Raw genomic sequence first — 20,991 nt, forward strand, 5'->3', positions numbered from 1 at the left:
TAAAGTTTTGGTTTCCTAAGACAAAGCACGCAAGAACCTTTGGAAAGAATGGAGACAAGTGAATCAGTGATGAGAGATTTATTAGAATAAACCATAAAGTTATGGTATCTTAAAAAGTGAATTTGGTGAGGGACAGCTTGTGTTTTATTTCATGGATGATGGGATGAAATCCAATCTAGTTGACCAAGAATATAATTTGCTTTAACAAAAGGTTTTAGTGTTCATTTGAGATAACCTAAAGTGAATATTAGAATCATCTTTTTACATGATTTCTCTTTAGTTCTTTGTTTTGTAGCTATGGAAAGTAAAGCACAGATGAAAAAAAAAAGTTAGAAGAGAGGAATTATAAACTCAAATTCTTTAAATCACTTTGGATCATATCATCCCCACATATATTCCATTCCATTCTTAAAATAAAAATTAAAGACAGAATATTGTTTTGTTCTTGACCAAATAGATCGGATAAACAACTCGAGCTCAATATCATCTTAATTTTGCATTGACTCTTATTGCATGCTTGTTTATTTTATTTTATCAACAATTAACCATATATAAACTTTTCTGAAAGAATGACTTTTCTATTAATTTTTTTTTAAAAAGCTACATTCTCTTTATATGGTTGGTAACATATTCGGAAACGGCTAGAATGCACCCTTATCCAGCTACACTTCTATTATGTCTTATTACGTGGCCGTCTGTGATTGGTGCAGAGTCACGGCTTTAATTTTCCGACGCGGCTTGATCTAGCCGACTCAATTTGGTAATTCTGTATTCGTATTAGAGTAAAAGGGTAATAGAAGTGTGCAGGGGAAGATTCACAAGTCAACAAAAAGATTAAAATTGAGGTTAAAAAATTGTTAGATTCAGATCTGGATTGGTTGCCATCTCGTTCATCTTCAAAGAGCTGCCCCCGCCTTCCATGTTCGTCGTCTGTGTCATTTTCCAGAAATTCGTTCTTCCTTCCCATCCCCTACAATTCATAAATATGATCTATCAATAACTGCAAACCATTACTCATTTTAATCATGATTAAAACATCCTACACAGGAATAATGGCCACAACTCTCATATAGTTAATGCCCAAATACAAGAATTCAAGAAAACCGAATTCCTAAGCATATGATTCACAGATCGACACCTACACCGACGTCGGGGTAGAAATAGAGGAGAAACGATTACCAATTTACAGTACCTTCCACAGCGGCGGCAGCTCTTTGACGACGAAGGAATGGGCAAACCCTACTTACACAATCTCAGATCTAAATCTATCAATTGTAATGTTTTAGCCTTCTGTGGTATAAATCTTCCAGTACACACTTCCAATAAAATTTCACTCTAGCTCGAAAACGAATTTACCTGATTGAGTCGGCTAGGTTGAGCCGCGCCTCGAATGATAGAGAGATCAGTTTTGCTGAATTGGCACCCAAGTGGAAGACAAAATTACGGACCCCATGTCTCTGCACCAATCATGTACTGCCACGTAATAGGACAAATTAGCAATGTAGCTGGATAATGGTGCATTATAGACAACGCCAACATATTCTAGTCATAATCTCTTATATTCTTCTATCCACCTTGTGTACTTTCACCCTCTTAACGTGACAAAATGACTGCCACGAATTATTTTCTCTATTGCCATCATCTCTATCTTAAACCGGATGGTAAAATTTCTTATTCTTCACTGACTCGACCTACATGACGAGTACAACGGAAGAGCTCCTCGGATGCAACTAACACCCGAGAGGTAATAATTCATGTCATAAATCTGATCTTTCGTATAAAAAAAACCTACATGATGAGTAGACCGTACTGAAGCTTCAGATCAATGTCCACAAAAGCTACTTGAGCTACAAGCGTTGTGAGCTCTAGAAGTCTTTCTCCTCATTTTGAGGAGAACTCCATTTAAGATGTCACAGTTTCGAAATTTCGAACGATATAAAATCGAATTCGAAAATATAAAAACTCTAAAACAATCTCAAATATATTAAAATCATCTTATAATAACAGTGTATCGAAACTGAGTCAAAAGCATGACTCAGTCGACTTGAATAATAAATACATAACTAATTTATACCTCAGTATTATAACCAATGAAAATGTAAAATTCACTCAATCCTCACCAAAAACAGAAGAAATAAATCTTCAGAGTAAGTCTTCTGTATCTACTAATCCCCACATGCAGAACTATCTCATACACCATCGAATTTGTGCACCGGGATTGTAAACACAAACCCAGTAAGCTTTTCAGCCCGTATGAGTAAACCAACAGTATAACATACATCGCATACAAAGGAAATGTGACAGATAACATTTAAAGATAAACGTACTCATGTGACACTGGACAACCCATCTGTTACCCAATACCATTTAAAAATATGTGTAATCATGAGACATTGGACAACCAATCTGTTACCCAAAATCATTTAAAAACATGGGTACTCATGAGACTCAGGTACCCATCTAGTACCTTTCATGCAGTACACCGACATACACTGAGCAACCCATCTATTACCCGATATCACTAAAAAAACATGGGTACTCATGAGACCAAGTAACCCATATGTTACCCCTCATGCAATACACTGACAAGCACTGGGCAACCCATCTGGTTACCCAAAATCATTTAAAATATGGGTACTCTTGAGACCCAGGTACCCATATGTTATCCCTCATGCAGTACACCGACAAACATTGGACAACCCATCTGTTACCCAATATCACCAAAAAACATGAGTCATCATGAGACCCAGGCAACCTATCTGTTACCCCTCATACAGTACACCGGCAGACAAACTAGAGCTATAACTGATCGTAACTAACACCCGGCCAAGGCTTGGTTCTGATTACTGCCAATAACGTCCGAAGACCAGAAAACGTTTTAACAAGACTCAATGTTAAAACCATGTACAATATAACAATCAACACATGTTTATTGTACTACAACCAATCGACTCTTGCACAACAATATAAATATAGTCACAACATTATAATCTCACATTTCAAATATAACTGAAACATTATATAATATAGCAACCCATATATATGTATCGTATTTACCATTTTTGTACACATACACAACCCATTATATTATATAAATGTCACACTTCACTCTTTTTAATAATTTAAACATATAAGTCACCGCCAATGGTAGACTTATCATAGTGAGATTTACTCACATTCACCATAGTCCATAATCACTAAAACCTTTTTAAAATTATTTATTAAAATAATGTTTCACAATTACCCATGAACCGTAGACGATCAAGTTCACGTAATTTAAACCAAAACATATTTTTAGAATAATTTTTATAAGCTAGTGATGCAACGACTATGTAAACAACTCAAACTAAATTCAATAATTATAACACAACTTCGATCATGATGATCATTGTGAGGTTTACTTACCTTATTTCCTGCGTGCAACTTCCACGACACCGAAAGCGATTCCCTCACTCGTTTCGTCGGTCACCTAATAGCATGATAAAATACTTATAAACGATACATAAAATATTGGGTGATGATTTCATTACAGCTAAACACTGTTTATAAAACAATGTTCACATAACACTGCCGTGATTTACTGTTCACAGAACATTGTTCACAATTATTGTTCGTGCGCCGCCACCGTTTTCCGACCGCCACCAATGACCACCAAATTTCACCATCACAATCTAAATGACATTCCTAATAACTTTCTAGTTCACCATAAAGTTCAATTACAAGCCTAAACACTTCAATTTAACAAAAGCCGAAAAGCCTCAATTTAAAACCTATGATTTTTTTTCTTCAAATCTCCTAGCATAAAACAATTTTGGTTAAATCCTTTGGAGGGTTTGTAGTATGACAGGAGACCTTCAAAATGGGACAAGAATCTCACCGATTGGTGGCTGGAGAGTGAGATCTGGCGAGGTGAAGTTCGGCAAAATGTGCACTTTCGGGTGAACTTTCGAGCTTCACCGCTCCCAAACGGCAGCGATATGGCGGGTGACACTGCCACCAATCGACAGGAGACGCATCAACCTTTCAAACGGGACCGGTGCACCGCTCTATGCTAGCCGGATGGCGGAGATCTGGCGGCCCAAAGTCAGTCGCTCGGGAGGGAAAAATCTGGGTTTTTTCGAGGTGAAGAGTACCACATGAACAATACCAATCCAAATTTCTGATTGTTCTCCCTCTTTTTCTCTTTAATTCACCTATTTATACTATTTTCAAAAAATGTCCAAATACCTTTTGATTCGTAACTTCTTCATACGAACTCTGATTTAGGCGTACCGCGTGTCCACGAATTCGTATGGACGAACTCTACGACTATCATGAATGAAGTTTTCTGAGATTCTTAACGGATAAAAAGTCAACTCCTGACCCGTCACGGTAACGTTTCTGTGTATAAATCGATCGAACACTTTTGTTCTCTACCTCGTACTTAGGGCTCGTCAACGGGTCGGGCCATAATAAATTTAAATAAGTGGCGGGTCGGGCCGAGTATTTTCACAAATATGAAGATCCAAGCCCGTCCACCTAAAGCGGGCCTTACGGGCTTTTACGGGCTGGGCTTTTACAGGCCGGATCTTGCGGGCTTGTATTAGAAAAAAATATAATACTCTAATTTAAGGGTTTGAAACAATAAAAGAATTATTAGAAAACGTTCTAAAAAAAGTCACAAATAAATTCTAGTTTCGAAATATTGTTGATCGACACTAATAGATGTGATCAATATATAAATATTTAGGGACACTGTAAAAAATTTCAACCAATTCGGACCTCGTTTGACCGTTGGAATTTTCGGTCAATAAAAAAAAGAGGTGTTTTCACATAATAAAACCTTATTGACCGGGGCTTTGCCAAATTGGTTTTCTCGTTACGATAACGCAAAATTGGTGACAAAATTAGGTGATTTCAAATATGTAAACATCTTTCCGCATTCGGATCTTGGTAATGGGTTCCCCTGTATGGCATATTAGTGGTTTTTTTGGTTTACCGAAAATTCCGACGGTCAAACGAGGTCCGAATTGAATGAAATTTTAAAATGATCATTAAATATATATACTAATCATATCAGATGGTGTCGATCGATTCCAAGAAGTTTTTCTTTCATAGCATCGCTTCACAATGTGATTGTTTTATTATAAACCTAATATAAAAGTTATAATACATTAGTGGACAGTTCGGCGATTGACAACTCCAATTCAAAATATGGTCGATCGACGCCATTAGATGTTATCAGTATATATATTTAAGGAACCCGTAAAATTTCATCCGTTTTGGACATGATTTGACTGTTTGTACCAACGGTCAAATAAAAAAGATGTGTTTTGACATATTGAAACCTCATTGACCGGGGTTATGCCAAATAGATTTCTTTAGTGCAGCCGCGCACGATAGGTAACAAAAATTAGGTGATTTCATATATGCAAATGGCTTTTGGCGTTCACATATTTGTAATAGGTCAGCCTTTAGAGCATTATTAGTGGTGCTTTTAATTTACCGAAAATTCTGACAGTCAAACGAGGTCCGAATTGGATGAAATTTTAAAATGATCACTAAATATATATACTGATCACATCAGATGGTGTTGATCGATTCCGAGAAGTTTCATTCATATAGTCGCTTCATAATGTGATAGTTTTATTATAAAACCTAATATAAAGGTTATAATACATTAGTGGACACTTCGGCGATCGACAACTCTAGTTCGAAATATGCTCGATCGACACCAGCAAATGTGATTGGTATATATATTTAGGGAACCCGTAAAACTTTCATCCGTTTTGGACATGATTTGATCGTTCATACCTACGCTCAATTAAAAAAGATGTGTTTTGACATATTGAAACCTCATTGACAGGGCTTTGCCAAAATAGATTTCTTCAGCTTGATTGCGCACGATAGGTAACAAAAATTAGGTAATTTTAGATATGCAAACGGATTTCGGCATTCACATATTTGTAATAGGTCCTTAGGGCATATTAGTGGTGTTTTCGATTTACCGAAAATTCTGACAGTTAAACGAAGTTCGAATTGGATAAAATTTTTATAGGGTCACTAAATATATATACCAATCATATCGGTTAGTGTCGATCGATCCCGATAATTTTCTTTCATATAGTCGTTACATAATGCGATAGTTTTTTATAAACCTAATATAAAGTTAGGATACATTAGTGGACGCTTCGTCGATCAATAACTCCACTTCGAAATATGTTCAATCGACACCAGCATATGTGATTAGTATATATATTTAGGGAACTCGTAAAACTTTCGTTCATTTTGAATTTTGTTTGACCATCCGTATCTATGGTGAACAAAAAAAAGGCGTTTTGACATATTAAAATGCTCATTTACGGGGGCTTTGCGAACTGGATTCATTGGTGCGACCACACACAATCGGTGACAAAAATTAGGTGATTTCAAATATGCAAACGACTTTCGGTGTTCGCATTTTGGTAATGGGTCTTCCCTTATGATATATTAGTGTTGTTTTCGGTTTACTGGAAATTCCGATGGTTAAGCGAGGTCCGAATTGGATGAAATTTTTACAAGGTCACTAAATATATATACCAATGATATCGACTGGTGTCAATCGATTCCGAGAAGTTTTATGCATATAGTTGCTTCATAATGCGATAGTTTTGTTCTAAACCTAATAACATATGTATGTATAATATTTTATTATTTGCAGGTTTTTACGGGCCGGATCGGGTTTCACACCTCTAATTTAAGCCCGGCACTCTATCCACGGAAGCGGGTTTTGGCGGGCTTTCTCGCGGGCCGGACCGGGTAAAAGGCCGTCGGGCTTGCGAGCCTCCGTGGGCTTTTCGGATCCGCGGGCTAAATGATGAGACCTACTCGTACTATATAATCAGATAACCACCAATTTAAATATCTCCAAATAATAATTAGAAAATAATTATTAATTTTTGGAAATTGCATAAGATGTATAAATTGTGCTCATTATGATTTTTATTTTATATTTATTTATTTTATTTCAAATATTAAAAAACATGAAAGGTTGAAGCTACACATTATGCTCTCTCGCACATAAAGCGTGTTGGAAGGCTAAACCCTAAAAATAGAAAACCCTATGCTCTCTCTCAACCCTATTCGACAGCCTCCCTCTGCCTTACTACTATTATGGTAGTTTCTCTCAACCTCCCTAATATCAAGGTGGTTGCCCACAACTTCCTCTCTTTCATGACGACCTTCTTTGGCCATCCTTCCCTTCTTCTCATGGCGGTAGTCGGGTTCCAAAAGCAAAGGTGCATCTGACTCAATATTCCATTGGTGGTGGTCTAGGCTTCGTGTGCCTAAGTGGATGCTCGTTCCATTGGCGGATGAAGTCAACCAGCCATGGTGACCTGGAGGTGCTAAGATTTCCACCATAATCCAACGAAGACGGCCTCAGGATGGGTGGCAATATGGCTAAACCATGCTAGGGTTTCTCATACTTGGGTTTAGGACTCGGCTTTCAAGGCCAGGTCTAACCTCATAATTTAGTTTTTTTTTCCTATCATATTACTATGCTTTTATAAGTTATAGAATATGCTTATTTTTCTTTAATTTTGTTTCAATTCGAGGATAGTTTTTCAAAGTATAGACATATGTTATGTACTAAATTTGAGTCTCGGCTCAAAACTTCTTGTCTGCTGCACGATAACAACAAAATAGTATGTAATGACTATTCAGACCTTCGTTTTATAAAAATCATGTGATTGCCATAAAAAAAACATGAAAGGTTGTACGCCTTAAGGTTTCAACAAACCGCCTCACATTTTTGACATTTTAAAAATATTGGTCTACCATCGAATTTGAAGTTTCCATTTTTTGGGTTTCCACACTCGTAAGCGCGTGCCGCGTGGGTTGCAAACTCTGTGAAAGAGAAGGACGGGTGAACAACTGGAGGGAAGAACCAACTATTTATTCCAACATGGGTTGAATTGGGACAACGTAAAAAGTGCGTGAGGGTTCAAAATGAGGCAGGCAGTGATGGAGATGGGAAGGATGGAAGCATGTGTTTTTCCCAAAAGCGAAGAAGAGAGAGAGAGAGAGAGAGAGAGAGAGAGAGAGAGAGAGAGAGAGAGAGAGAGAGAGAGAGAGAGAGAGAGGAGATAATTTTTGGGGTCCGAGACATCTTGAAAATTGTGATCAAGGCAAGACAAGGCTCTAGTGTGTGTGTATTCATGTCATATGTGTCATCAACTACATTTATTTTGTGGACCAATTTCTTGCAATTAATCCTTCCTGCTCTTCTCTTCTTCAACCTACTCAATTAATTTTCAGAGCTATATGAGCCAAAATCATCACGATTACAAACTGAAATGGAGCTGGGAAAAATAAGCTAAGAATTCATGTAAATATTCTCACTTTTTTTTTGTTTTTTTTTTGTGAATAACAATATTCTTTTTAGCTTTAGATTTTCTGCGACTATATTATGAACATGAGAGTGGAATTGCAAACTCTTTGAAGTTCGTAGAAGCCAAAATCAATAAAGAAAAGTACCAGAACATTATCAAACTAGAGACAACAAACACAAAAACCAAAATAACTAAAGATGGATAAAGTGTGTAAATGTGGTGTAGATTAAGGAATAAAGAAGCGATAATATAAGAATAAAGTTATTTAAAAAATAATAATAACAACAAGTTATCTAGCTCATGATCATGTTTGCGAAAATAACCCTGAAAATATGATCAACACTGACATAAGTACTAAAATGTAATACAAATGATAACTTCAGGCTCTAAATTGCCTGTTTTCATACATCATGTACCAAATTATCCAAGTAGCGATACATCAAGTACTATATGAGGAATTTACTCTTATTTTATCACATTTTACTTTGGAGTCCAACAATAACTGTAAATCTAGATGCACTGGCAAGTGACGAACTTATAGAAACTCTCGATCTCTCTAGAGACCTCTCTTTAATAACCTCAATAGAGCTTGCTTTCCTCTCTCGTCTTCTTTTTGCCGGATCATGATTTTCAAGATCTGGATCTTTGGCTTCATAGGAGGGAGAGACACCAATTTCCTTTTTATTTGTCCTGGTGGTGGTAGAATTGTTATTACGTACATTTTCTACTTTTTAAACGTACATTTCGTCAAATTAATGGTTAGACGACTAGTAGTTTTTAAGAGTAATTATTCTGTGTACCTGCCACATCACGTGGCACTGCCATAAGGTGTATCAAACCAATCATATTATGTCTATGCTACACGGAATCAGGTACAGGTACGTGGAAGCGAAACGTTTGGAAACGCGGAAGCGTGTTTTTCAAAATTTTTAGGAAGCGGGTACGTTTTGGAAACGTCGAAATAAAAATATATATAAATTATATAAAAATAAATATAATAACAAAATTTTGGTTTAAATAACTCAAAATCTCAAATAACTTAAATAACTTGGTGTTCAACATTCGAAATAATACAAATATAATAAGAGATCTTGGTATTAATAAGAGAGAATGAGGGTCGGCGACTCGGCAGAAAGTCAAAAATATGTCGAAATAAGTCATTTGACTCGACGAAAATAGGTCTAGCCCTTCATTTAAAAAAAAACATAAAAAAACCTTTATTTTCTGGAAACACGTTTCCCGGCGTTTCTGGGCGTTTCCGGACGTTTCCGTTGCGTTTCCGGAGTGGTTCCGCTTCAAAAGCGGGAAACGTGGGTATATGCATGTTTCCGTGCTTCCTAGTATTACGCTATGATATAATTAACATACACACAGTGAAAATAGTAAAAGTTTATTTACATATAAGAAACAATCAGAAAACAATCACTATAAAAAATTGACCAATAACATTAAGAGAGTATGTCATGTGCGATATGTGGCGGGTATATACAATAATTTCTCTAGTTTCTAAATCAAATTAAGTCTCTCAAGTCTTAAGAGAGCAATATATGGGTTTGAAACTTTGTAATTGTAACTGTGTTTGATCAACACCATTGATGAAATACTGAGCATATATAGTAATTTAAGGATATGAAGAGCTTATTACTATATTCTTATTTATTTTGGGAGTGTCATGAACTTATAGAATAAGTATAGTATATACTGTACGTGTTAACAATTCGATCTGAACTCTCCATTAAGCAATTTCACAAATATATAGGTCATTGTTACCCAAAGATCGACTAATTAATATCAAAACCAATATATAGATTAGGCAATCATGAAAACAAAATTACTAGATTGATGGTACTCGACTTGCACTATTGGATTAGACAGATCACTGAGGAAACGAGTGTTTATTCATTCTCACTCTCACTTTTCATGTAATTGTGTTGAATCCGAGTGAAAGGCCATGATCTTCATGGGGACATCATTATTGTCATATTGAGTAATATTACTCTATTGGATGCATGAACAAAGCTCAAGAGTTTCTTGTGAACAAACTCAAATCTTAAGGTCTCTTGTAAATTCAACATTTGGAGCATGGTAAAAGTAAAACAATTTCGTCCACAGAGTCCAGAGTAAGGTGAATGAGAATTACCCCAGTAACCATTGGCTTCCCTTCTCAGGAATCACCCTGTCAATTTTGTTTCACCTTGAAATCTTTATTTATGGCAACCCCCAATTTTTTTTGACAAAATTTACGAGAGACTTCAATTATCTTATCATAAACTTCGATTACTCGAATTCGTATCTCGGCACTTCATCTGACTACTTACGATCTTATTACAGAAGTTAATTAACCGTTAATTTGATGCATGCATGGAGACAACCTAATCAATTAACGACACTCAAATGTAGGTTGTTTACCATCAACATTACACCGCATGAAATATAAAGTTCCATTTGAATTCTCAAATAAGTTCTGATTTGAGTGTTTAACAGTGTTTTCGCTATTAATCTAATCAATCGCATCAGTAGAAAACAAACTCCCAGCTCATGAAACAGATTAACAGAAGAGCAGGTTAATTATGCCAATATATCTTCCTTCATTAATTAGGAGGCTCATTTCTTCTAATAATTCCTCTCTCTCTCTCTCTCTCTCTCTCTCTCTCTCCTGGATGGCATGCAATGCAAATGGCTTCCCTGTCCTCCCCACTCTCTGACACAATATCACTGCTGTGGATGCTTAAACTTGCCTGATAGTGCAAGCAAAGCAAGCACCCCACTTTTCCCTCTAGACTCTTTCAACTTCTCTAGCTAAGCTTCTATCTCCTCCCAAAAACTGTCTATCTCTCTCTCTCTCTCTCTCTCTGGAAAAAAAAATGCTTTAGTTGTTTTACACCTCTCTTTCTTTCTTTCTCTTCTCTCCTGTCTCTCCTAATTGGGCCCCTCATCACTACCTAGCTTCCAGTAAGCTCTCTTATTTAGTGCTTCACTAGCTAAACCCACCTTCAAAACTCTCCCTAGCAGAAGCTACCTACCTTACCTTGCTCCAACTGATTCTTCTCTCTCACCACCCATTACCGCCCCCCCCCCCCCCCCCCCCCCCCCCGGCCCTTCTCTCTTCTTCTCTTCACCACCCATTACCACTTAATCACACCTCTCGATCCATCTAAATTTAGCCAGACACTCTCTGTGTTTTTCCTTCAGAGTTGTCCTTGATAATTAGTCTGCCATGGAAGGCATGCATGTTCAATAATGTTTAAGACCTGCAACAGTTTCACAGGGAAGTTATTGACCTACTTCTCTTCCTCTTCCTGCTTTCTTTTTCCTTTTTGCCTTCTCTCCATTTCTATTTCTAGTTTTGAAAAAGAAGAAACACAATCTTCTGCTACTACCACTAATCACAGATCTATCTTCTTTTAACTATAATTCTCTTTCTTTATAGAGATGCATATATAGAGAGAAATTTGATTTCTTTTTTCTGCTTAGTTCCTCCTGGGCACAGTAGTATTGTTCATTCTTTGATCAAAGTAGAGGCGGGTGAGAACAGACCCTTTTGGAGTTTTGGCACTTTGCTCTTATTTGATCAAAAGGAGTATCAATTGGCCCCATATATATAAATAGAGAAGAGAGGGATCTAATTAATCTCCTAGGTTTGAGGTCACTTTTGAGTTTTAATCATTGATTTAAGCCTCTCTTAGTCCTAGCTAATTTTTTTGGTGTCTGTGTCTAATTCTCTTTTGGTCTCCAACCAAACACACAAGACCCAGTCTCACTCTCACTCATATCATAGCTTAGAGAAACAAAAGATATGGAACTTTCAAGCCATCAAGAAGGGCAGACCCCTATCTCAATCCCAATTCCAATAAATAGTACTCCTTATGGGGCTGGTGGGCATGGCCATGGACACATGATCCATCATCATCATCATGAGCCTGCAGCACTCCATAACCACACCCTCATCCACAACAACCACAGTAACCACCTCATTACCTCCTCAGCACCACCAGTAGCACCACCACAGAATCATATCCCTGCTGCCTCCATTACCAATAATGGATCCTCCATTCCCACAGTCACTAGCCCAGATCAGGAGGAAGAGGAGGAGGAGGATGAGGAGCACGTCAATCATGTCAATGTGGCCTACAACCACCACAACAGCAATAGCAACAGTAACAAGAAAGTGGTGAACAGCAGCATCAAGTACAAAGAGTGCCTGAAGAACCATGCAGCAGCCATGGGAGGGACTGCAACTGATGGGTGTGGTGAGTTCATGCCCAGTGGAGAAGAAGGCACCATTGAAGCTCTCACCTGCTCTGCCTGCAACTGCCACAGAAACTTCCACAGAAAAGAAATCGAGGGCGATCTTGGAACAATGTCATCATGGGATATCAACAGCAACACCACTAGGGTTGGGAGGAAAGTCCTACTAGGCCATCCCAATGGGCACAAGAACATGAGTATAGTAGCCGCTGATGCCTTGGGTTTCCACACAGCTGTTAATCCAACAGGAGGCTTCTTACCCTCAAGAACTGCACCGCATCATCATCCTCACCACCACCCCCACCAGATGATAATGTCTTACAATAACAACATGGGCCTGGGCGGGCTGATGGGGTCCCATCTACCTTCAGAGTCTGATGAGCAAGAACAAGATCAAATTCATCATCATGGCCATGGTGGTGGGGTTAATGTGGCAAGTAGGGCACCAGGACAGCTTGTGAAGAAAAGGTTCAGGACAAAGTTTACTCAGGATCAGAAGGAGAAAATGTTCAACTTTGCAGAGAAAGTTGGATGGAAGATTCAGAAGCAAGAAGAGTCTGTTGTGCAAAGCTTCTGCCATGAAATAGGTGTCAAGAGAAGAGTTCTCAAGGTTTGGATGCACAACAATAAACACAATCTGGCCAAGAATAAGTCCCAACCCCCCACCTAGTTCTACTGCTTAATTTACTTAATAACCTGGTAGATATATTTATATATACATATATATATATATATATATATATTACTATGTAGTTAATTAATTTGCATGTGCTTAGTTAGCTTAATTGAAGTGCTTATCATCTCGATCTACTAGTTAAGATAATTAAATTCTCATTTTTTTTATTTTTCTCCGAGTTCCGTTAATTATATATATATGTCAAAAAACATGTGGGTTATGCAATGTAGTTTAGAAAATTAAACTGGTTTTTCACAGTGAGCTGTGGGTCATGCATGTTCTTGTACTCAAATCCATTCACCGTGGAAGTAAGTTATTAGTTTAAGAGTTGATGAGCTACTGTAATCTCTGAACTAAATGAATTAGTACAGATTGCAGTCTAATTGGAGCTTCGAATTTTCTCCACTACCCCTGCAGAGAGCTTTTGTTGTTAGCCATTTAATTAGTACAAAAACTTCAATCACATTGGAATTCCTCTATCAGATAGAGAGCCAAGCAAGGTTGTTCTATATTAGGGGTGTTAATTGAAAACCGAAAACCGAAAAAAAACCGAACCATAACCGAAAAAAACCGAAGAAAAAAAAAAACCGCACCAAATCGCAAAAAAACCGCACCAAACCGAAAGATTTGGTGTGGTTTTGGTTTGGGACGTTTGAAAACCGAAACCGAACCGAAAAACCGAATATATATATATATTATAAAGAAATTATATTATTTATAGATATTTTTAATATACATAATTAAATATGTTATCGATCGAGACCCAAACTTTTATCAAAATTCGGTGAATTTTTTACCATATCTGTATTTATATATGCTGATCACATCCGACGGTCGAAATTTCATAATTTGAATTTTAGATATTGGAACCACAACATGTCTACTAATGTGGTATAACTTGTTTAGTGGTCTTTTTGCAAATGTATGCAGTTGTGAAGCAACTATATCTTATAAATAGAATTTTACAAATTTGTCTGCATGATGTTTTACGTATAGTGAAATATGGTTATAGTAAAAAAATCACATATTTTCGATAACGTTTGTGTCCCGATCGAGGCGGTCAACCCTTTTTACGCTTATTATCCCCTATGGGTAGCCTTATCCCTGGAACGTAAAATTTTTGAAAATTTTACACGAGCTGCTACATCACATATATGTGAGAGTGTGTGCATGAAAAAATCCACCAAAACTAGTCAAGAAGGAGGGGGTAAGAACAAATTCACTTAATTAGATGAAATTAAGTTAATGTTGACCACATCGATCGAGACCCAAACTTTATCAAAATTCGGTGAATTGTTTACCATATATGTATTTATATATGCTGATCACATCCGACGGTCGAAATTTCATAATTTGAATTTTAGATATTGGAACCACAACATGTCTACTAATGTGGTATAACTTGTTTAGTGGTCTTATTGCAAATGTATGCAGTTGTGAAGCAACTATATCTTATAAATAGAATTTTGCAAATTTGTCCGCATGATGCGTTACGTATAGTGAAATATGGTTATGGTAAAAAAATCACATATTTTCGATAACGTTTGTGTCCCGATCGAGGCGGTCAACCTTTTTTACGCTTATTATCACCTATGGGTAGCCTTATCCATGGAACGTAAAATTTTTGAAAATTTTACACGAGCTGCTACATCACATATATGTGAGAGTGTGTGCTTGAAAAAATCCACCAAAACTAGTCAAGAAGGAGGGGGTAAGAACAATTTCACTTAATTAGATGAAATTAAGTTAATGTTGACCACATCGATCGAGACCCAAACTTTATCAAAATTCGGTGAATTTTTTACCATATATGTATTTATATATGCTGATCACATCCGACGGTCGAAATTTCATAATTTGAATTTTAGATATTGGAACCACAACATGTCTACTAATGTGGTATAACTAGTTTAGTGGTCTTATTACAAATGTATGCAGTTGTGAAGCAACTATATCTTATAAATAGAATTTTGCAAATTTGTCCGCATGATGCGTTACGTATAGTGAAATATGGTTATGGTAAAAAAATCACATATTTTCGATAACGTTTGTGTCCCGATCGAGGCAGTCAACCATTTTTACGCTTATTATCACCTATGGGTAGCCTTATCCCTGGAACGTAAAATTTTTGAAAATTTTACACGAGCTGCTACATCACATATATGTGAGAGTGTGTGCATGAAAAAATCCACCAAAACTAGTTAAGAAGGAGGGGGTAAGAACAAATTCACTTAATTAGATGAAATTAAGTTAATGTTGACCACATCGATCGAGACCCAAATATTATCAACATTAGATGAATTTTTTACCATATCCTTATTTAAATATGCTAATCACATCTGACGGTCAAAATTTAATATTTTGAATTTTAGATATTGGAACGACAACATACCTACTAATGTGGTATAACTTGTTTAGTGGCTTTTTGCAATTGTATGCATTTGTGAAGCAACTATATCTTGTAAATAGAATTTTGCAAATCTGTCCGCATGTTCTTTTTATTTCGGTAAGAATCAAGTAGATAGACAAGTAAAGAAACTCCGATTTTCTTTACAAAATAACCGAAAGAAAAACCGATATAAACCAGAGAAAAACCAAACCGAACCAAACCGAACACAATTGGTTTTTGAAAAAAAAAGTGAAAAACCAAACCGAACCAAACCGAATAAATAGAACGGTTTGGTGTTCGGTATCACCTATAAACCGAACCATTCAAACCGATTAACACCCCTATTCTATATTGCTTTTCCTGGATGTTTTGTAATTATCTGATGTATATATGTCGATCAAGAATATGATAATGAATTGGGTGACTAAAGAAGTTCCAAAATCAATAATTTGTGCAACTTATCTTTTATTGGTACGCACACTACTATTAAAATGCTAATGAAAATTAAAGTTAGTTATTAAAATACAACACATATATATGAGAAATGTGCAGGTATATATGAACCATATAGATTGTTCTTCACTTTAAACTAGCTAGGAGCTAGTTGAAACTGATAGAGTTTACAATAACTTTGCTCAACTGCTATATTAGTTTCTGTGCGTACTGCGTACTATCTTAGGCAACTGATGAGAGTTTCTTCATGATCACAATCAGTTCGTCTAGTAATATACCCAGCAACTTCCGTTCAAGCAATTAAAGTAGTATAGTATGATGCTGACAAGACAATGTGTTCAACTTTGTTCTTTTGTCCCACAACTTTGGATTCTTTTAATTTGTATCGCAAAAAAAAAAAACTTTGGATTCTATATTCCTAGGAAACAGGCTAGGTATAAACTTGGCGACCAAGAGGCCAATTTATCCATTATGTTTTAACAGCATTGCGCGCAATGTTAATTACAACTGAAAACTTTGCTCCATGTCCAATTTTCCTGCTGATCGACCGGTAACAACTTAGTGTTTGAGACTTTCATCAAACAAACAAAAAAATTAATGTTTGAGACTATAAGGGTCGGCAATGGGCCAGGCTCGGCCCGGTCCACCCTACTACATCCAGACTCGGGCCGGGCCACGATGATTTTTTTCAAATTTTAAGGCCGGGCCGGGCCGGGCTTGTTGATAAAATCAAGGCTCACTGGCTACCCATAGGCTCAGATTTTACAGGCTTTTCCGGGCCGGGCCGAGCCCATTATAGTTATGTGTAATGTATATATGAGGTTCTATTTGCACTTCTAAAACTACTTTGCACACCTCCATCATTTTTCTATATTTATTTGACCTTATCAATTGACATGAAAAGACATATAAGTACAAATATGTTATTCTTTTTAAACTCGTGAGAGTGCATAGTATACATTATATTAATCTTGTGCAATTCAAATTCTTCTACAATTGGTTGATGACTGATTTAATTAGCATACTATGAGGATCAAATCTCGCTACAATTGTTCTCATGCCCGTAATTGTAATTAGAACTCAAATTAGACATTGTCTCTTGGGATGATTCAATCGTCTTGCTAGTAATACTCAAAATCTATATTCGTTCAATCATCTTTGATCAAAAACATATTCTTAAAAACCCAGGTGCGTTTACTATTCTATTGTGCTCTATGTTGATTTTATTTTACAGCACAATAGAAGTCTGGTTGCATTGATCCAAGACTTGTAAAATAGGTCCAACGTGATGATTACATCATTCTCTCATGGTCAAAACCAAGGCCAGAAGATCTATGAGGTTTTGGTAGCCATTCTCATAGAGAGAGATAAAGATTTTGGTTTTTTGTGTGTAGAGTTTACATGATCTACAACCACTATGGATATAAGAGAAATTGAAGGGCATTTCGGTATACAAGAACATGTGTACTTAGATTTTTTTAAGTAGTTAAAAAGTAAAAGAGAGGAACAATAAATAATGGAGGTATGAAAAGTAATTTTGAGGTGCAAATAGAACACCCCGATGTATATTTAATAAAATAAAGAAAAAATATAATATGGTAATTATTTAGCTAAATATAATAAAAAATATATATAACTAAATAATTTACTTAATTAACATATACAACAAATAAAATACATATAAAATTATTAATTAAATGAATGAGTTTGGGTCAAGCTTTTTAGGGCCGGCCGAGCTTTGGTGTTATGACCATTTACTAGTAATCACTAATATGGAATGTTTACCTATTTTGGGCCTTACATTTGTGTGATAACTGGACCCGAGTTGGGTTCTTTTAGTGTCGGGTCTCTAGGGTATGTTCTTAGCTTGAGCCTTGAGCTATATAATCAGCTTCCATTGTAAGAAGATAGTTATCAAATGAATATGAAACTTATCGTCTAATTTAATTCCTTTCACTTTCCTTTAATTTCCTTCTTCAATTCATTATATGTTCCTTTAATTTCCTTTTTCAATTCCTTGATGGATTACGATCCTATCATTTGGTCTTATGGACTCTAACGGGCGAGGCCTTGGGCTGGACCGAGGCTTTGAACCCTCAGCCTCTACCCAGTCTTATACCCATAAGGTCGGGCTTTAACTGGGCCGAGCTTTGGTTTGGGCTACACATGGGCTTTTAGGCCCTTGGCCCAAGTGATGACCCTTATTTGAGACTCAATTTGATTAAAAATCCACTTACACAGAAACCACATCATCGACAAGTACGTATATACTACATACTATATAATGGCCTCATCAAACACCATATCAAAATGGTTGAGAGGATCGGACTACCACACTCCACCTCAAAGACTAATAAGAACGACTCATGAACTAGAAATAATATGGTAAGGTAGATAATGATGTAAAACAGATGACATCAAGAATTGAAGAGCAAATGGACTGACACAAGAAATGGAAGGTCGATACTATTCATGTTTAGGCTACGAGATCAAAATAGGGCGAATGATACATTTTCGGAAAATAAATGGTGCCAGAAATCAAACTCGTCGTTTTGCCACGATGTGTGCTTTTTCGGGCATCTAACGTCGTTTAGGCCATCAAAACAACTTTTAGTGTTTTTCGAATTTATTTGTTTTGGATTTTATTTTATTTGAACCCATGGGCTTGATTAGGCTTTTGTTAGCGGCCTACGGTTTCGTTTTAGTATATAAGCCACCTCTTGTGGCCGTATGATACATCTTTGATATCATAAAACTTTTGAGTTCTCTCAATTTTCCTGATGGATTCCAGAACTTTTCATGGATTTGAGAAAAAAGTCTTGTGGATTCAAAGATGCCATTAGTGGATTCTAACGAATTAGTCTCGATGCATTAGTTGGTATCAGAGTAGGTTATTTTCTTGGTGGTTTTCAATTTGTATGCAATGGCTTATCAACCTGTTACGAAGGCTGAGTTCAATGCTCAGATAAATGAGTTGCAAAATCAGATTGATCAGATTTTGGTGTTGCTAGGCCAAAACAACAACAATAACAACAACAATAATCCGAAACGTGAAGAGGATGATGACTCTGAGTCAGAGGGAGAACTTTCAGTTGCTGGTAGTGATAAGACAATTAATCTAACTGATTATAAGATGAAGGCTGAAATTCTAACTTTCTCGGGGCATCTGAAAATTGAGGATTTCCTTGATTGACTGGTAGAAGTTGACATATTCTTTAATATGATGGAGGTGCAAGAGATGAAGAGAGTAAATATGGTGGCCTTTCGATTGAAGAGTAGTGTGGTTATGTGGTGGGATACGTTATAGCAACAACGTCGGAGGCAAGGAAAGAAACCAGTTCAGACATGGCGGAGAATGAAGCAACTCTAAAAGAATCAGTTTCTCCCTGTAAATTATGAACAAATACTCTATCACATATACATAGACTGTATGCCAGACAATAACAGTAGATGAATATATTGATGAGTTTGTGAGGCTAGCAGAACGTAATGAATTGAGGGAGTCAAAGGCTTAACAAGTGGCGAGGTACTTAAGTGGATTAAGACCTTCCATTCAGGAGAGAATCAAACTGCAGACTGTGTGGACTATAGCTGCAGCTCAAAATTTAGCATTAAAGGCTGAGATGATGGCAAATGCGAAGAAACCTTTCTACAATCCGAACGAGAAAGGCAGAATCCTACATATGAGAAGACTATCATTCATGTCAAGACATGATAAAGTGCCAAGGTCTCCCTGAAAAGACTGGGAATCCTAATCAAACCGGGAACCCTAATCACAACCAGAAGATGAATCCTTATACTAAGCCTTTTGGAGATATTTGTTATCATTGCAAGAAACCTGGTCATCCTTCTAATGTTTGTCTACAAAGAAAAAAGGTGAATTTAGTAGAGAATGAAGGATAGAATGATGAAGAGGAAGAGGATAGAGAAGATGATGGTTAATGCAGGGCTGAGTTTGCTATCGAAGAAGGGCTGGAGAGAGTTACTTTGGTGTTACACAGAGTCATGTTGGCACTAAGAGAGGAAAGCCAATGACACAGCATATTTTGTTCCGCCTACTTAGTGAATAACAAGGTATGTGAGATAATTGTAGACAATGGAAGTTGTGAGAATTTTGTGTCGCAAAAACTGGTGGATTTTATGAAATTTCCTGCATAACTTCACCATAGGCCTTACAAACTAGGTTGGGTAAAGAAAGGTCCTCAAGCTGAAGTCACAATGTCATGTAGAGTTCCTATTTGAATTCCAAAGCACTATCGTGATGAGGTTATGTGTGATGTGATTGATATGGATACTTGTTACATACTGTTAGGGAGACCTTGGCAATATGATTTGGATGTTACTCACAAGGGCAGGGATAATGTAATGTTATTTACCTAGAATCAGCACAAGATTGCGATGGCTCCCACAAACACTTCTACCGGTTCTAGAAAGGATACTTCGAGTTTCCTTGCCATTACCAACAGTGAGTACGAGCTAAATGATGCCTTCAAATAATCCAAAACCATTTTCCTATAGTGGCTAAGGGTTTAATGGTAGCAGAGAAGCAATGTGAGGAGGTTCTTAAGGAGGTATTGGAGGGGTTAAAAGAGTTAAGGGATGAGATTACCGATGAACTTCCTCCCATAAGGGACATCCAACATCAGATCGACTTCATTCCAAGAGCTAGCTTACCAAATCTGCCACATAACATAATGAGCCATAAGGAGTGTGAAATATTATGGGAGATTGTTAAAGATCTGTTGAGGAAGGGGTTTATTAGAGAGAGTATGAGTCCATGTGCAGTTCCGGTCTTGTTGGTGCCTAAGAAAGGAGGAACATGGAGGGTGTGTGTAGATAGCAAGGCTATTAACAAGATAACTATCAAGTACAGG

At 36.8% G+C, this 20,991-nt stretch overlaps 1 protein-coding gene across 1 annotated transcript; it reads left to right on the forward strand.

The window, feature by feature from the left end:
• The first annotated feature begins 12,147 nt into the window (after positions 1 to 12,147).
• LOC126796108 (zinc-finger homeodomain protein 3-like) lies at positions 12,148 to 13,367 on the forward strand. Its single transcript, XM_050522872.1, has one exon. The coding sequence runs from the start codon at positions 12,148 to 12,150 to the stop codon at positions 13,267 to 13,269; it is 1,122 nt and encodes a 373-aa protein (XP_050378829.1). The 3' UTR covers positions 13,270 to 13,367.
• Positions 13,368 to 20,991: the final 7,624 nt, after the last annotated feature.

Source organism: Argentina anserina, chromosome 5 (genome assembly GCF_933775445.1).
Source record: "Argentina anserina chromosome 5, drPotAnse1.1, whole genome shotgun sequence".
NCBI classification, from domain to species: domain Eukaryota; kingdom Viridiplantae; phylum Streptophyta; class Magnoliopsida; order Rosales; family Rosaceae; genus Argentina; species Argentina anserina.